Source organism: Gallus gallus, chromosome 2 (genome assembly GCF_016699485.2).
Source record: "Gallus gallus isolate bGalGal1 chromosome 2, bGalGal1.mat.broiler.GRCg7b, whole genome shotgun sequence".
NCBI classification, from domain to species: Eukaryota; Metazoa; Chordata; class Aves; order Galliformes; family Phasianidae; genus Gallus; species Gallus gallus.
Genome location: NC_052533.1, coordinates 23,575,145 through 23,589,981, shown reverse-complemented (window position 1 = coordinate 23,589,981; position 14,837 = coordinate 23,575,145). Strand labels below are relative to the sequence as shown.

Below are 14,837 nucleotides of genomic sequence, written 5' to 3'. Positions count from 1 at the left end.
TTATTTTATTGGTAAAGTTATTAACTGTCAGCTGGTTAAAAACTTTTAACATAAATAGAACCGTTACTCTCAGTACTGTAAATTAACACACAGCTACATTTTACCTTGTAATACAGAAAGTACCTGAGGCTTTTCTTCACTTAGCTTTCTCCTTTAGGGCATCTGCAAACACTTCACACTTGCTCCTCGGACCCATTATTAATTACCTTCCCATGCCCACAATTCTCTCCTTTGCATCTCATCTTTTGTCTTACTACCTTCAGTATTACCAAAGAACACAAGCTATAGTGGTCTGAACAACCAGAGTGACCACATGTATTCACAAGAATGAACAGAAAGGGAAAATATAAGAGAAAGGAAAAAACCTGGACAAATAAGGCTGATCTTCAAAACTTGTGCATTAATGCCTCTCACCATCATTCAGGGTATATAATGCTCCTCTCAGCACCCAAACTACCCAAAGAAGGTTGCCCTGTGCTTAATTATATAGCAAATGCATTTCTGGAAATGCTATTCTTGTACAGAAGTTTAAAAACTCAATTTTGGAATATGGTCAGGACTCCTAATTCATTCTTTCTCCTTTATCATCACCTTCTGCTAACATGTACTGCTTCTGGGTGGTACTTTTTTCAACTGAGAAATGACAGACACATTGATAGTCATTGAAGAAACAACAGACATTCTCTATTCTCAAGACGATAGCACAAGCTGGGGGGACCCCAGTGAAATGTTGATGTGTCAAGACAACTTGGTTAGCACCTACAAGAGAGGAAGGAGGGGAGTGGACAATCAAGGGAAAGAGAAAAAACAAACTCCTAGAAGTGGCCTGGAGGCAATGGTCATTCACAGACAGGAAAGACAGGCTGAGGTGGTGGAGGGTGGTCTGCAAATCATTTTATACCAGAAAAACAAGCAGCTCCCGCTTCTCTCCTCTGCCTATGGGAGAGGCACCCTCAAGCAAGTTCTGCCTGTGATCTATTAATTATGAAGGCTCAAACACTACTGGTATGCTCGTATTGGTAAAGCTGACTCATCAGCATGCCGAGGGTGGCCACTGTGGTCCAGCTCAGACTCTGCACTGAGGTTCCTATTATGCTCACTCTGGTTTTGTTGCCTGCCCTGGGCTGGGTACTCAGCCAGTAACTCGGAAGAAAAACTCAGAAACACTGTAAGAATTCATCGCATTCTAGAATGTAGCTAGATTAAGCTTTATTGCACTGTTGACTTCCCTCCAGTAGACAACATTACCATACCACAAGTCAGAGAAACACATAGCAAAAGCAAAGACATTCCTTTCATATGAACAAAGATTAGTGGGGAAAAAAAAAAAAAAGCCCAAGAGTTTGTGCACATTAGAACAAAGAAGTCTAAATATTGCTCTGGAGTGTTTGCAAATGTGTACACAAAAGAGCAAAGTCATTTCTGCAGGAACAGAACATGTCAAAGAATGCAGGCTGTACTTACAGAAACATTGTACAGTTAAAGAAGAAGCAGAAGGACAAAACCCCATACATACAAATTGGAGTGTTATTTTAAACTTTTCTGATTTACAATTTGATGCCTAAATTAAGATTTAGGTTTGAATACTTGAAAAGCAGAAATGGAAAGATTTAAAAGTAAAAATTGAAGCCAGATGGGAGAGACTTAAATCTCCAAAGCAATTCAGAGGTGCTGTGTGAAATGAAGGTTTTACTCTACAGTGAAAACGTTAAATATTCAGAATGTTAACTAAAACAAAGTAAGGTTAAATCAAGAAGCTTTATATATATTGTCTATGTTTGGCATGCAATGCTTTGTGTGTGCAAATGGTGCAGATCAAGATTTTTACAGAGCAGAACATCACTTCTAAACAATGAAACTCAACCTCATTTTAAATTCCCATTTGCTAGCAGTGCAAAAGCTAAGGAAATGACAGATCACAATTTGACTTAAAAATCTTTAATAATGCTGTGCTTACTATCAATCTCTTGCAAGTTACTTTGAATTAAAAGGCAACAAGAGTCAATTAGAAAGCAATATGAAAAAGCTTAAAAGAATTCTTATCAAAAGCTGAGCAATCTGTTATAGATCTCATTTTGCACTGCTACATGGCAACTCTTGTGAAACCTGGAATGTAAGGTACTAATGAAGCTTAGTGGTTAGATATTATTAACCTGATGATGTTGTGAGAATTTACAACGTTCTACTTTTTGCATTAAAAATCCGGAAAGACAATGTATTACAATATCAGTTCACATGATCCACAACTTCTGCATGTGCATGGAGGCAAAAATCAATGGCTCACTAGGAAGCTGTAGCTTATGTGTGTGTGACAATTACAGGAACAATCCCAGAAAAGTAATGAAACACCCTTCTTATACTTTTGCCTGAGTAGCTGAGAAGATGCATTTCAAGTCTCCTTCAGACCTTAAGCAGAACAAGCCAACAACACTTGCAGAGGAGAGGACTGGATCCAGACACATGGCTATAAAAAAAAAAGTTTGGCAAAACAAAATTTGTATGAAATTCTAATGAATATGAAGTTCATCAGACACATTACATACTACTCCTTCCTTCTCCTTCTCTCCAACAGCAGGCTTAGATCTGACAGCATGCCCAGTTCACAATGGTCATGCCCTCATTCACTACAGTATGCAGCAATAATATATAATGTGATAGTATACCATTTTGTCTATGTTAGCCAATCTAGTGTTCATACGATTTATCAGCAGCAGCTATGGAAGCTTTACCTAGAGAAAGCAAACCTGCCCAAGATTTGATAAGTACAAATCTTGAACCATGAATATCCGAGAAAAAAAAGTGCCCTAATTCTTTAACTCTCCGGACTCTCAAATTCGAAATTATCTACTTTTTCAGGGTGCTCAGTTCTCAATTCCTATTGAAGTAAATGAGTATTGTGAAGGACAAGACCTATGTAGGCCATTCCTTCCCACAGTTCCAGTTACTTTGATCACATGCCTTCACCTGCCTGGCCATCCACTTCTCCAGCTGAAACTCTACATTCCAGCAGCTATTCATGTTACATTTTTTCCCTCATAAATCATGATACTTCCTAAACTAACGTATTTGGCACCTGCGAGATATTTACCTTGCTAGTCAGACAATACCACAACACTGCAATACAAGATAAGCTTCTCCTAAACAAAATATGACTTACTTGCATAAAGATATAAGCACTTGATGTTTGAAGACATGGGAGTTAAACAACAGAGTCACCTAACACAATCTTGTTTATATGCTGCATTTCTCCTCTAAAATAAGCACATCTGTCTCCCTTGGTACTTACTCTCAGGGGACCAAATTTCAATGTTTGTTGCTTGCAGTCAATATACATTTCATGAAGACATATCTATACCAAATACAAAACTAGCCTAAGATATTTAATTTGAACTTCATGCTAATCAAAGCTAGTTCAGATATGTTTAGATAAGGCACGCCTTTTGGATCTCAGTTTAGACAGAATCACATTCAACAATCCTGGAACTACAGCTGCATTCCACTCTTTCAGCCTTCACATTGTCATTGCTGCAAACCCTATTATTATACTCTGACATGCTTTTTATTTGTTTAGTCTTTCTTAACTGCTTGCCTTAAACCTCCATGTTCAATATGGCTCTATCCATGTAAGGTAATATCTCATGCAAAAACACTGGAAAGCACGCGACAGTAATTTAATAGAAAATATACAAGTATTTCATTGTTCCTCCAAGCAAAGCTTGTTCTGGAACAAAAAGAAAACTTATTCTTTGTTCCTTGAAAACCTTGGCCCTTCTTCCTATCATCTCTTTCAAATGTCATGCCTTCAGGCTACAAACATTCCATTTTTCATCAAAACATTTTCTCAAATCTGCCCATAACACTCACATCTGTCACAGGCATTTTCTCTGCTCCTTTGAGTGTTTCTGCAACTCCCACACTCTTGGCAAGAACTTACTCCAGGTACAAATCCAACACACTCCTCTATTCATCATCTGGGATGTATGATTAAATTTCTTTCTTCAAAGTCGCTGCCCTAAGCTCTGGGTGTTTACTCTCCTAATTTGAAGAACCATACCCTTTTCAGCATTACTCTTATTTCCACATCTTTGGATTGAGAATTCATAACGAAGTTGGACCTGTATTTCCATACTCTAGCCAACACAGCACTGAGTTTGGAAGATTCCAAACCACTAAGGTTTGGAACCTGCAAGATTCATGACAGGTGTTCTCCACCCCCCAGCTTGTTCACAGACTCTATCTCAACATGAGAACTACCCGTCCGAAGAAGTGTTGACTTATTGCATTGAAGAAAATAAAGGATTTCGGCTCACCGGCATACACAATCTCATGTATGTCAACGCACATGAAGCCCTTAAAAAGAATATGCAACATCAAGTCCAGATCACATTTCAGAGGTGCTAAGTTACATCTGTTACAAATCCTGGTTCTAGGATGATGTCAATCCTTTCCACTAAACTGTGTAATAGATTATAGAATCACAGAGTTAATGGGGTTAGAAGGGATCTCTGGAGATCAGTTTAGTCCAACCCCTTGCTAAAGCAGATTCCCTACAGTACGTTATGCAGCAAAGCATCTAGGTGGGTTTTGAGTATCTCCAGAGAAGGAGATGTCACAACCTCTCTGGGCAGCCTGTTCCAGTGCTCAATCATCCACAAAGCAAAGAAGTTTTTCCTTGTGTTCGTATGGAACTTCCTGTGCTCCAATTTGTGCCCATTGCCCATTGTCCTGTCACTGAGTACCACCAAAAAGAGCCCAGCCCCATCCACATGACACCTGTCCTGTAGATATTTATAAGCATTGATAAGATCCCTCCTCAGTATCCTCTTCTCCAGGCTGAACAGTCCCAGGTCTCAGCCTTTCCTCATAAGGCAGATGCTCCAGGCACCTCATCATCATTGTGGCCCTCAGCTGGACTCTCTCCAGCAGTTCCCTGTCTTTCTTGAACTGGGGAGCCCAGAACTGGACACAGTACTTCAGGTTATTTGGTAAATTTGACAGTTTGGAGATAAATGTATGAAAAAAATCAGAAAAATCCTGTTGCAAGAGACAGAGATGAGGATCTACTCACTCACCCTGCTTGCATTTTCTACTGTGCTCATCTAAGTCATTGTTTCTCTCGTAATTCCTTTTGTGATAACTGTACATCCAGGGAGTGTATCATCACGCAGCTGCACTCTAGGGCATATACTCTGCTGAAACAAATAAACACAAATAAAGGTTAATTCAAAGTATAAGTATTCTATTATTCCCACAAGCAGGACCTCTGAAGTACAGAGGACTCTTAGTTAAATTATCCATAAAAGCTGCATAGCTTTAGGCAGCCATATATTAACAGGAGTTTGAAGTTCTCACTTTTCAGCCATTTACTCTGATAATTGTATTTCACATATGCTTTTGAAGAGACACCCACTCTTACCTTCTCAGATGTGGGAGGCTTGCCTTGACGTGAAATGCAAGGAAGGCTGAAACAAGAAAACTTTGAGTATAACTTACGACTTTAATATGAAGAATCACTTCAGAGTTTTTAACTAATTTAGTCATCACACTAAATTATCTGTGCAGAACTTAAAAGAAATTGAGCCAAATTTAAGAACTGGAGGTTTAAGAATAGCAGAGCTCACAGAAAGAGGAGGAAAATACCGAGGCACTTAATGCTGGACTAAGTAACCAACTAGTCTGAGTACTACAGATCTTTTAATAAATTCAGAAAATGGTTCTGTACTATTTTTTCCTCCATGACATACCAGTATACGTATTTAGTACTTATTTTCTGTTACATTCTACAAAACATAACCAACACAGAGCAAGGAGAGAAAAAATAAAACTTACTGTCTGTATAGCTATTTTTACGTTATCCCACTCTTATTAATACTTTGAACCAATATACTCCCTAAAAGTTTTGACCAGAGGAAAATTGCAGGGCAGAAATCAGGGCCCATAGTTTTTTCTTTTACACTAAGATAATGAGCTATCAGTGAGCACCCAGTCACAGCTGTGTTTGAAATAGAAATCTCAGTGAGAACAACATTTCAATACTGTTTCACACTTGCTGCTGTCCTGCGGCACAGAGAGAGGTGGGCAAACATGGGCCATCTGTGCTTGTAAAGAGAATGACAGTTCTTCTATGCTGTTGACGGGAATCAGTATTTCAGGTGGAGCAGAGTGTTTGAAAAGCCACAAAAACTATTCAGACACATGAAACTGTAATTTCTGTAAAAAAGCAGAAGTCACTGGCATGCAGGTCTGCAGGCTCTACAAGTGCTAGTTCAGCAAACTCAGTCGCCTGTGGGTTGTTTTAACTTAGAGAGTGTTTCTGTTCTCTTCCAAGTCCTTTTTTTTTTACTATTGTCTTTGTTTATCAGTTCCATATTTGGGCATATGCAATGTTCTTTCTCCAAACACATGCTATTTTCCAAGACAGATGCCAAATTCTAGTGAAAACTATTACATTACATAATTCAGTCTTTTGTGCTCCTTTTACTCATTTCAAATTCCAGGAAAACCAGAGTTCCAAATTCCAGCTAAAAACAGAGCTCAAAAGTCTATTTCTGTTCAACTTCGGAAGATAGTTTTGAATAATGGGCTTTGTTTTCATAGGATTCTGTTGGGTGCATTTCACATAATATTAAAACTCCTAAAAGCTTAATTTTTGAAGATTTTTCTGCTGTAAATAGTTTCTAGCATCATATTGGCATATCAAATGTAATTAAACTTTGCATAACAATTAGCACTTTACTGCAATCACAAATTGCCACATTAATATGCCAAAAGGCTTCCAGTCATTGCTAGAAAGACACAAGTATGAAAGAAATACGAGTACTTGGAAAAGTAATGAAAGGTGTTGTTTCAGGCTCCTCAGAAATGGTGAACAAGAACAAGAATTGTAGTTAGTCTTAATTGTCTTACATAATAACTACTAATTTCCCTACAAGATTTTGCCTTAAAAAATATATATATATATGTATACTATATTTTTTCCTCCTTAGGTGGGCTGATTTCCAGCAGCACTGAGCACTTGCAAGTGTTCAGCATCTATAAAGATCAAGCTACAGGCACCCATGTTTGAAGAGACAAAGAAGCAAATGGATTTGGTTGCATTCTTTCTGCATGAAGTTGACTGTCAGCTGGGCCTGAAGAAGAAAATAAACCTTTGAATCAAAGCTGCAGAATGCATGGGGAAATAGTAATTCTGACTACAGCATTCATTAAAAAAATGAGGTCTTCGTATTCTTGAATTTAAAAGTTTTAGCTAAAAGGTATCATAGACAGTGTTAGAAGCCAGCTCTTCTACTCTCCAAAAGAAATGCACTATATTTGGAAGATGAACCAATTTCTGCAAAAATGTCCCAACGCTGCATTCCTCTTCATTCAATTCTGTAACAGCCAGCCTTTCAATTTTGGTACAAGGAGAAAGAAATACTTCCAGAGGGAGTATTTCTCACCAGTATCAAGTCATCGGTGGCAGACATAAGCAAGTTGTTTTGATCACATCGCTTCATGTTATGAATGCGAGTAAGGATGGAACTCTTAAAACATGTACAGCATTACCCAAATTTTCTCAGATAAGCCAAAGGAAGTCTGTGCTCTACACTTAGGAGTGGCAGCCTCAAGACATGACTAACAAAGATTATCTACAAAAGCATCCACACCCAAGGGCTCCAGTGAAGGAAGCAACAGGCCAAGGTAGGCTCTGGCTGTATTTCCTTACAGATTGATGGCATGTAACCACTTCTTGGGAAGTGCATCCCATAAACACATTTCAGACAAATGCAGTCTTCTTTCTGTGCAGTCTGGCAAAGCAATGAACTGCGGCTCCTGCATGAAAAACCTTGATGGTGACAGTTTTATAGCATCAGTAGAAAAAATACCTCAACGTTATATGACTTGGAAGGAAAATGGTAATCAGTAAGCTGATGACAGCACAAGTGTGTTTACAAAAATCAGACCTTTTACTAGCAACAGGATTACTGTTGGATGAGCTTGCTATCTGATGTGGTTATGGCACAGCTGCACCTGTGCGGCTTTGTACAATGCCATAGGGAAATGAATACAAAATCACATTAACAGGTGAGTGGAAGTAGGCCTACTTGAATATAAAGTGCCATGAAACAGAAGAGTACTTTTAGAAAGTGCTAAATGAAAGAGTGTAATTTCTGCTCATAAATATGTGTAGTCAAATAAAAAATGCGAATACATTGTGAAAGAAAGTCTCATTGGAAAAAGAACCAAAAACCCTTTATTTGGGACAATGAGCTGGCTGACTAGGATGCCAGAGCATTTTGCAACCGTCTGTCAGGCAGAATTTCAAATACCAAAGAGCCTCTAACTATATAGGGCTTCCCTTCACGAGAAGGATTATAGGAAATGTGGAGCTGTAGCAACATTAAAACCAGACAGGGTGAAGTCTTCTACACTTGTCTTTTATTCCTCTGCTTCTAAAGTGCTCAGTAGGTCCAAATGTATTTTGAGTAAGCCAGATTTTCTCTCCTTACCAAACCTCAAGAGCATATTGTTATTACTGCAAAGACATTTAGACTTACAGAATTCCATGAAATCAGAATTCTCTATGCACAACAAAGGAGTGCTATTCGCATAGATAATGGAAGACTAACCATCTTGTCCCTATTTAAAAGGGGCTCTTGTGCTAACATTTGCAGCAAAATGTTTATAAAACATTTGATATGTCAAAAAAAAAAAATCTACTCTCCTGTGCCTCATTGCCCTAAGGTATTGCAAGTTTAAATAGTAAGTTAATCAAGCTTACTAAATAATACATAAAACCACCGTTCTACTTCTCTATGCAGTTTCACTACAGGGACTACACTGCATATGCAGTATAGGAAGCTGAAGCATGTAGCTCCTGCACAGGAACATTTGCTTCCACAAAGGCGTGAATACTGTCATTACTTTTGCGCTGCAACACAAACAGCAGCCAGGAACCAGCAGTTATTCCAGAAAGCACACACAGCCCTTGTGCAGCCCGGAATAAACAGGCCTGACGCGGCGAACGGACTGCATCCTTCCCTGAAGGCATCACTCTGTAAGACAGCAGCACTGGGGAGCAGTGAACCCCACTCACACCACAGCCCGGGAATGGGTCCCTCCCTGACTGCCCCCTTCGGCACTCTGCTATGTGGAGGTGGAGCTGCTGAACGTTTTAAGAAACAAAAAACACACTGTTCTTGCAAGTAAAATTGCCATAGGAACCTTAATACACGCAAGACTTCGCTGGCACTACACCCACACCCCCAGTTGACCCCGCACTGCACCACCCCCCAAGATGGCGGTGGGCCCGGGGGCGGTGAGCGGCTCCTCCCGGCATGCCCCGCGGGGCCGCCGCGCTGCCTGGAGACGGGCGGGGCGGGGCGGGAGGATGCTGCGGCCGCGGGGCGAGGCGGCGGCGGGCGGAGGATGCGGCGGCGGTGGCGGCAGCAGCAGCAGGCGGAGGAGCGGGCGGCGATGCGGTGCTGCGCGGGGCCCGGGCCGCGCGGCGGGGGCGCGCTGACCACGCTGCTGCTGACAGGTCGGTCACGGCGGCGGCTCAGCGCGGAGAGTGGGCGCGGGCCCCGGCCCGGCAGGATTGCGTGGCGGCTCCGGCTCTATAGGTCTCCTTTCCCCGCGGGTCGGCGCGGTTAGGTTCGCCCCGAGGGCGGTCTGCCCGCCCTGCCGCTGCCGAGGCCGGGGGAGGCTTGGCGGTGCCTGCAGCGGAGCCGGGCCCGGGCGCAGAGGCGCTGCGCTGTCGGGTGGCTCCGTGCCGGGAGCGGCGCCGCTGCCTCCTCGGGCTGGGACGGCGCTCGGCCCCCTCCTGCCCCGCGCACAGAGCGGCCTTTCACGTCCCGTCCCGCCCTTCGGAGCTATTTTCCAGCCCGAGCGCTTAGTGCAGCTATGGCGGGACTGGGGCTGCAGAGGTTTTCCTTTCTCTCCCTAATCGTGGAAATAACGGCTATCACGTAATGCTCCGGTGTCGCACCCGCAGGGTTCTGCAGAGTGAAAGACTTCCAACTGCTCGTGCTCACCCGCAGCCAGCAGCGCTGGCAGGGCTCTGCTCTACCCCCAGAGCAGCAAAATCTGCTGCTAGATCTAAGTTTATTTCTCCAGGTTGTTTTGTGATGTAAGGGGTCAGTGGTGTATCATCTGGAAGACAACGGTTTGCTCAATATCTTCTTGAGTAACGTTTGAATAAACATTGAATACCTTACGTGCGTGACCGTACTTGTCATGGGGTACTGACAGCAGGTGTGTCGTGAGGCACTGGAGATATGACAGATGCAGTTAGCACCCAAGTGTTAGCTGTTCAGTGCAAGGATAAAACAAACTCTAAATCTGATGGGTAGAAGGTACTGCAAGATACTGCTTTCTCCTAATGTGGAAATTCGTCCTGCCTCTCCTGTCTCCCTCTACAGAGCACAGCTGTGGCGTAGCAACCAGGGAAAAACTATGGCAGTCCTGAGGTGAACTCTCTGTCAGCTAAGATACTAAGTCTAAAAAGGCTCTACTGAGATGAGCTTCTGGAACCTGAGTTGTGAGCTTAATGCAGGCTCTCCAGGAAAGGAAGAAGTTTTGAGGACATCTTTAGAGTTGACTTTTCCACTTCAGGCTTTCTTAAGTTCAAACTGCAGAATAGATTGCCCCCCCCACCCTTGAAGCAAAAAAAGTAACATTGTTTTCATCATAGATCTCCAATGTCAGCCCTCGAGCTGAACCCATCTCCCAGCTTTCCCAGAACGAGACCTTTTAGCTATGACAATGTGAGAGAATGTCCAACCAGAATCGCTGCCCCAAGAAAAGCCACAGCCCTGCATAAAAATCCTTCCTTTTCTGTTCTTAAGTAGATGCTGTAGTACTGCAGCACTGCTTAGGGGCAAAAATACGCCTTACAGACAAAAGCTGAACATGGGAAGAACCACGAAGCTCGTGCTTAGATTTGAGCTCTCTTTTACTAACAGAGCTCAGGTTTTCCCGTTTCTTTTGTAGCACATGACTACAGAAGAAAGTTGATTTGTGGTTTTTTTGTGCTTGATGAAGATGTATGAAATACATATTTTGAAGCTTTTTGAAGGAGGTGGTTTGCTGCCATAAGTCCAGGTTGTTGTTCACTCTGTCTTGACTTCTTCCCTCCCCCACAGAACGTTAACTCAAAATTCAGGGATTTCAAGAGACTTTAAGAGTTCAAAGGGTGATTTCAGTGTCCCATATTTGATCCCAAGTATTGCACTTAGATTGAAGGAGCTGACTCTCAAGCAGTAGCTGATGATCATCTCCAGTGCTAGGAAAAATGGGTCTTGACATTCTTGGAAGTGACAGTTAAGGTTAAGCTTTTCTAATACAAATTAGACAGTTGTTCTTTACTGTCAGAGTAAAAGACATGGTAGAAGTTTATATGAGAAAACTACAGGTGCTCTGTCATACTAGAGTTTGGCAGGCCAATGAATTGTCCCCATGCTCTGCTTGTAAAGAATGAGTGGTTATCAAAAAGTTAGTTGAATGAGGGCGGCCATTTTGCAGTTACTTTTTATTTCTCGAGTGAAAGATTAGTTGTCTGTGCCCATGGTGATCCTGGAATCTGTTCTGAGCCAGTAATGGATCAGTAGATCAACTGAGTCCTATTGCTCCTTCCCTATGAGGGTGGTCAAAATAAAGAAGGAGCTTATTAGTTCTCACTTCAAAAGCTGTGATTATGTAGTCGCATTCATTTGTCATGAGGCTGCCTGAAAATACTTTCCTGCCCTTCCATGGTTAGTGTTTTTCAGTACTTCCCTTCTGGGCACTATATCACTCGTACAGTGCCAGTGAATTGGGTCAGCTGGCTGAGAACTAGTCCACACACAAGCAAAAACTGTTCTCTGTAATCTGTTTACTGTCCAAGATCATTATGGGATGGTTTGCACTGGTGCGCGTGCTATGTCGCTGAGATTGAGCTGGGATTCCCCTCCTTCAGCAGGGCTGCTAGAAAATGTTTGTTTAAAAGAACTATGAAGTCACAGGCTATCGGAACAAAGATACGGGAGTGAATCCCTGCACCGTAAGGACAAGGGAAGATTTCTTCCTCATATAGGGCTCTGAGTATCAGCTAGTGAGGATGATGCCTGTTAAGTCTTTGTACTGGTCTGGAGCAGATCTATAAATCAAATCTACTGTCAAGAAGTACTTGCTTGGATAAATAATTGTAGAAGGGAAGAGTCATTCCATTAGTATGCTTTTCATTACAGAAGGTCATTATTTATGGGTAGTGCAGTTTAGGAGATGACTTAGAGATCCTAAAGCCAGACTGCAAGAAGTTAGGAATTTATCTTCTAGATGTAAATTATAGCATGTAAAGAAAGGCCTATTTTTGTTCATGATGTATTTATACTTGGTTAAGTGTTCCTTACAGAACTTCAGACATTAGTCACCATGAGAAAACCCTCTCTTTAGAAGAGAGGTTAACAAACTGAGAAGAACAAATTTCTGAAGTAGACAAGAATATATAGTTTGCTACTACTTTTGGATTCTTCTGGAGTACATATTGATAAGTTAACATAATGTCTTGGGATGAACATGCTTTCATTGCTAAATAACCAATATCCTATGACATTGCTGTCTTAGTAGTGAAGAAGGAACTCAGTTCTGGTAACTGTTTAATCGTATTACCTAATAATAATACTGGCAAAACTAGGGCAACTTTCCATGTCCACCAGTTCATGATTGTAGCTACATTTGACATTTCCCTCCAGCTAAATAGTAGAGACTCTGCCTAAACGTTGTTACAATTGAAACACAAACAGTCAAAATGTCTTTTTAATGTAGATTATTTTTAGTGGTTGTCTAAGCCATGAAGATGGGAAGTTAGAACCAAGAAATGAGGTAGGAATCTCAACTCAACATCTTGAGATGTGCAGATGTTACAGTCATGAATGGATGGAACAGAAACAGGTAGATAACCATTACCTATTGAACATAGACAATTATAGGAACGTTTATAGGGATGGAACTATGGGAGAGGGGGGAAATGCAGGGTTTTGAGAGGTGAAGCCGTGTGCTGCATTAGTAGTGGGAGAGATTGAGGAGAGATCCTTGCTAAGGAAGCAGTAAGGAGGACAGGGAGGAGTTCAGACTGGTGGGCGAATGTTAAGAGGGCAGTGCAGCAGTGGGGAGGGTGAATTGGTCTGTGGTGGTCAGGCCCTCTTTGGATTGTAATGTGGGCAGAACTTGTTGGGGATATCTTCTCTGGTTAATGTTCTGCTGTTAAATATTCATGTTTAAAACCTTCATGTAAGACCTATGCAAATATAATTAAAGAAGGAGGGCCCAGTAGATCAAGTCCCATGCACAGAGCTGTCAGTTGCTCCTGTGTGTGCCTTGGCAGCTGGTAACACGTAGCAAACTGAAGAGCCTGGCACCATTAACATTGTACTCACACTGAGAAGAAAGCTGATCACATTATCTCTAGAATTTCTCTTTGATAAAAACGAGTATGAACCCCCGCACTCTATAGTGTAAGGCCTCTTTTGTTGTCCTTTAATCACATTCACAGATCTTCCCTGAGCTTTCTTCATGTTGTCACTGTGCTGCGTGAAGGCTCCGTAAATACCAAACACAGCATTTGAACGGTGATCGTATCTGTGTCAAAAACAAGAAAATCTCCCTGCTACTCCTTGATGCACTTGTTTATGTATTAGCTCTTCTAAGCAGCACTCTACTGAAAGCTTCTGTTCAACCAGCTTCTGTCATTACCTGCCACATCTCCCTAGTTTCTGTCATCAGAGTTCAGGATCCTTGAATTGCATGCTCTGTAATGTAATTATGGCATGCATTCTTTGTTCCTGGGTATGCAATTTGCTTCTTATGCTATTGAAGAGCACATCAGCAATCACCTTAAACCTACCAGATCAGTGTTCTGTGTAGTGGCTTGTGATTTCCAGTACTTATTAAACTCCCTGCCTTTGCTTTTATCTGTCGATTATAACAGTACATACATATATTCAGGTCATATAAATATATTTAAACATTCCAGTAGCATAAGGCCAGTGCCAGAGCATTGTGAGACATAACAGGAATTTGATATAACAAATGAATTATCCATCAGACCAGTTCTCTTGCTTGAGATGGCTGTTCCTTATGATGAAAGCTGTTGAATAGGCAGTATGTCCCATTTCACACCTGCCATTTAAAATCAAATAGATGGTGATATATATTAAAACATTACACTGTAAGGTGTGGTGTCTGATTAACAGACATACTTTTCCAGCCTCCCATATGGACTGCCTCATAGGATACCCACTACTAAAGATGGGAAACTTGTGGACAAGTCAAAAACAGTGAACACTTCTAGTTAGAAATGCATCTTGGAACCTGTCTTTTATTATTATTGTTATTATGCTTAAAGATGCCCAACTGATTTTGCATTTGGTTTCTTGAAGTGCTGAGTGATGTGCAGCATATCCAGGGGTAACACGTCAGTATTACTGTCTTTGTCAGACAAATCTGTGGGCTCATCAAAATAATCAGTTTGAAAAGATGCATTAAACCCTTGTTGATTGTGATTAGTACTCTTCTCCATTTAATTCTTCATTAGTCAAATCTGGCACTAATTGTTCTGCTTGGGATTGGTATGTACCTGAAAACACACTAATTAAGAAGTGTCTCAGCCACTTTCATAGATTCAGTGTTTGTGTATCCACACTGCTGCTTGAAGGTCTGTTGACCTCCTAAATCCAACGCAGTGTCAGTAAGGCAATGACTGGCCAGTGTAGCTGTGCCAGCAGAAGTTTCCACAAATTTTTAAGCTTCTATGATAAATGATAGCTGCATATTTAGAATGCATGTTTGTCAATAAAGATGTATCTGAGACAAAGGAC

The 14,837-nt window shown here is 41.5% G+C and overlaps 2 protein-coding genes across 25 annotated transcripts in view; one reads left to right on the top strand and one right to left on the bottom strand.

The window, feature by feature from the left end:
• PPP1R9A (protein phosphatase 1 regulatory subunit 9A) overlaps nt 1–9,303 on the bottom strand; it is a 174,718-nt gene extending 165,415 nt beyond the window's left edge. Inside the window, exons 1-3 of the mRNA XM_046930244.1 lie at nt 9,208–9,303; nt 5,417–5,462; nt 5,073–5,192 (exon numbers count right to left, since the gene is read on the bottom strand). The gene's annotated coding sequence lies outside the window, so the exon portion shown is untranslated. The remainder of the gene's footprint in view (nt 1–5,072; nt 5,193–5,416; nt 5,463–9,207) is intronic.
• A 96-nt stretch (nt 9,304–9,399) lies between these two features.
• Nucleotides 9,400–14,837, top strand: part of SGCE (sarcoglycan epsilon) — a 29,159-nt gene continuing 23,721 nt past the window's right edge. For all 24 annotated transcript variants that reach the window (XM_046930369.1, XM_046930364.1, XM_046930368.1 and 21 more), the window contains exon 1: nt 9,400–9,523. In XM_046930369.1, coding sequence (XP_046786325.1) covers nt 9,412–9,523 — 112 coding nt within the window. In that variant the 5' untranslated portion in view covers nt 9,400–9,411. The remainder of the gene's footprint in view (nt 9,524–14,837) is intronic.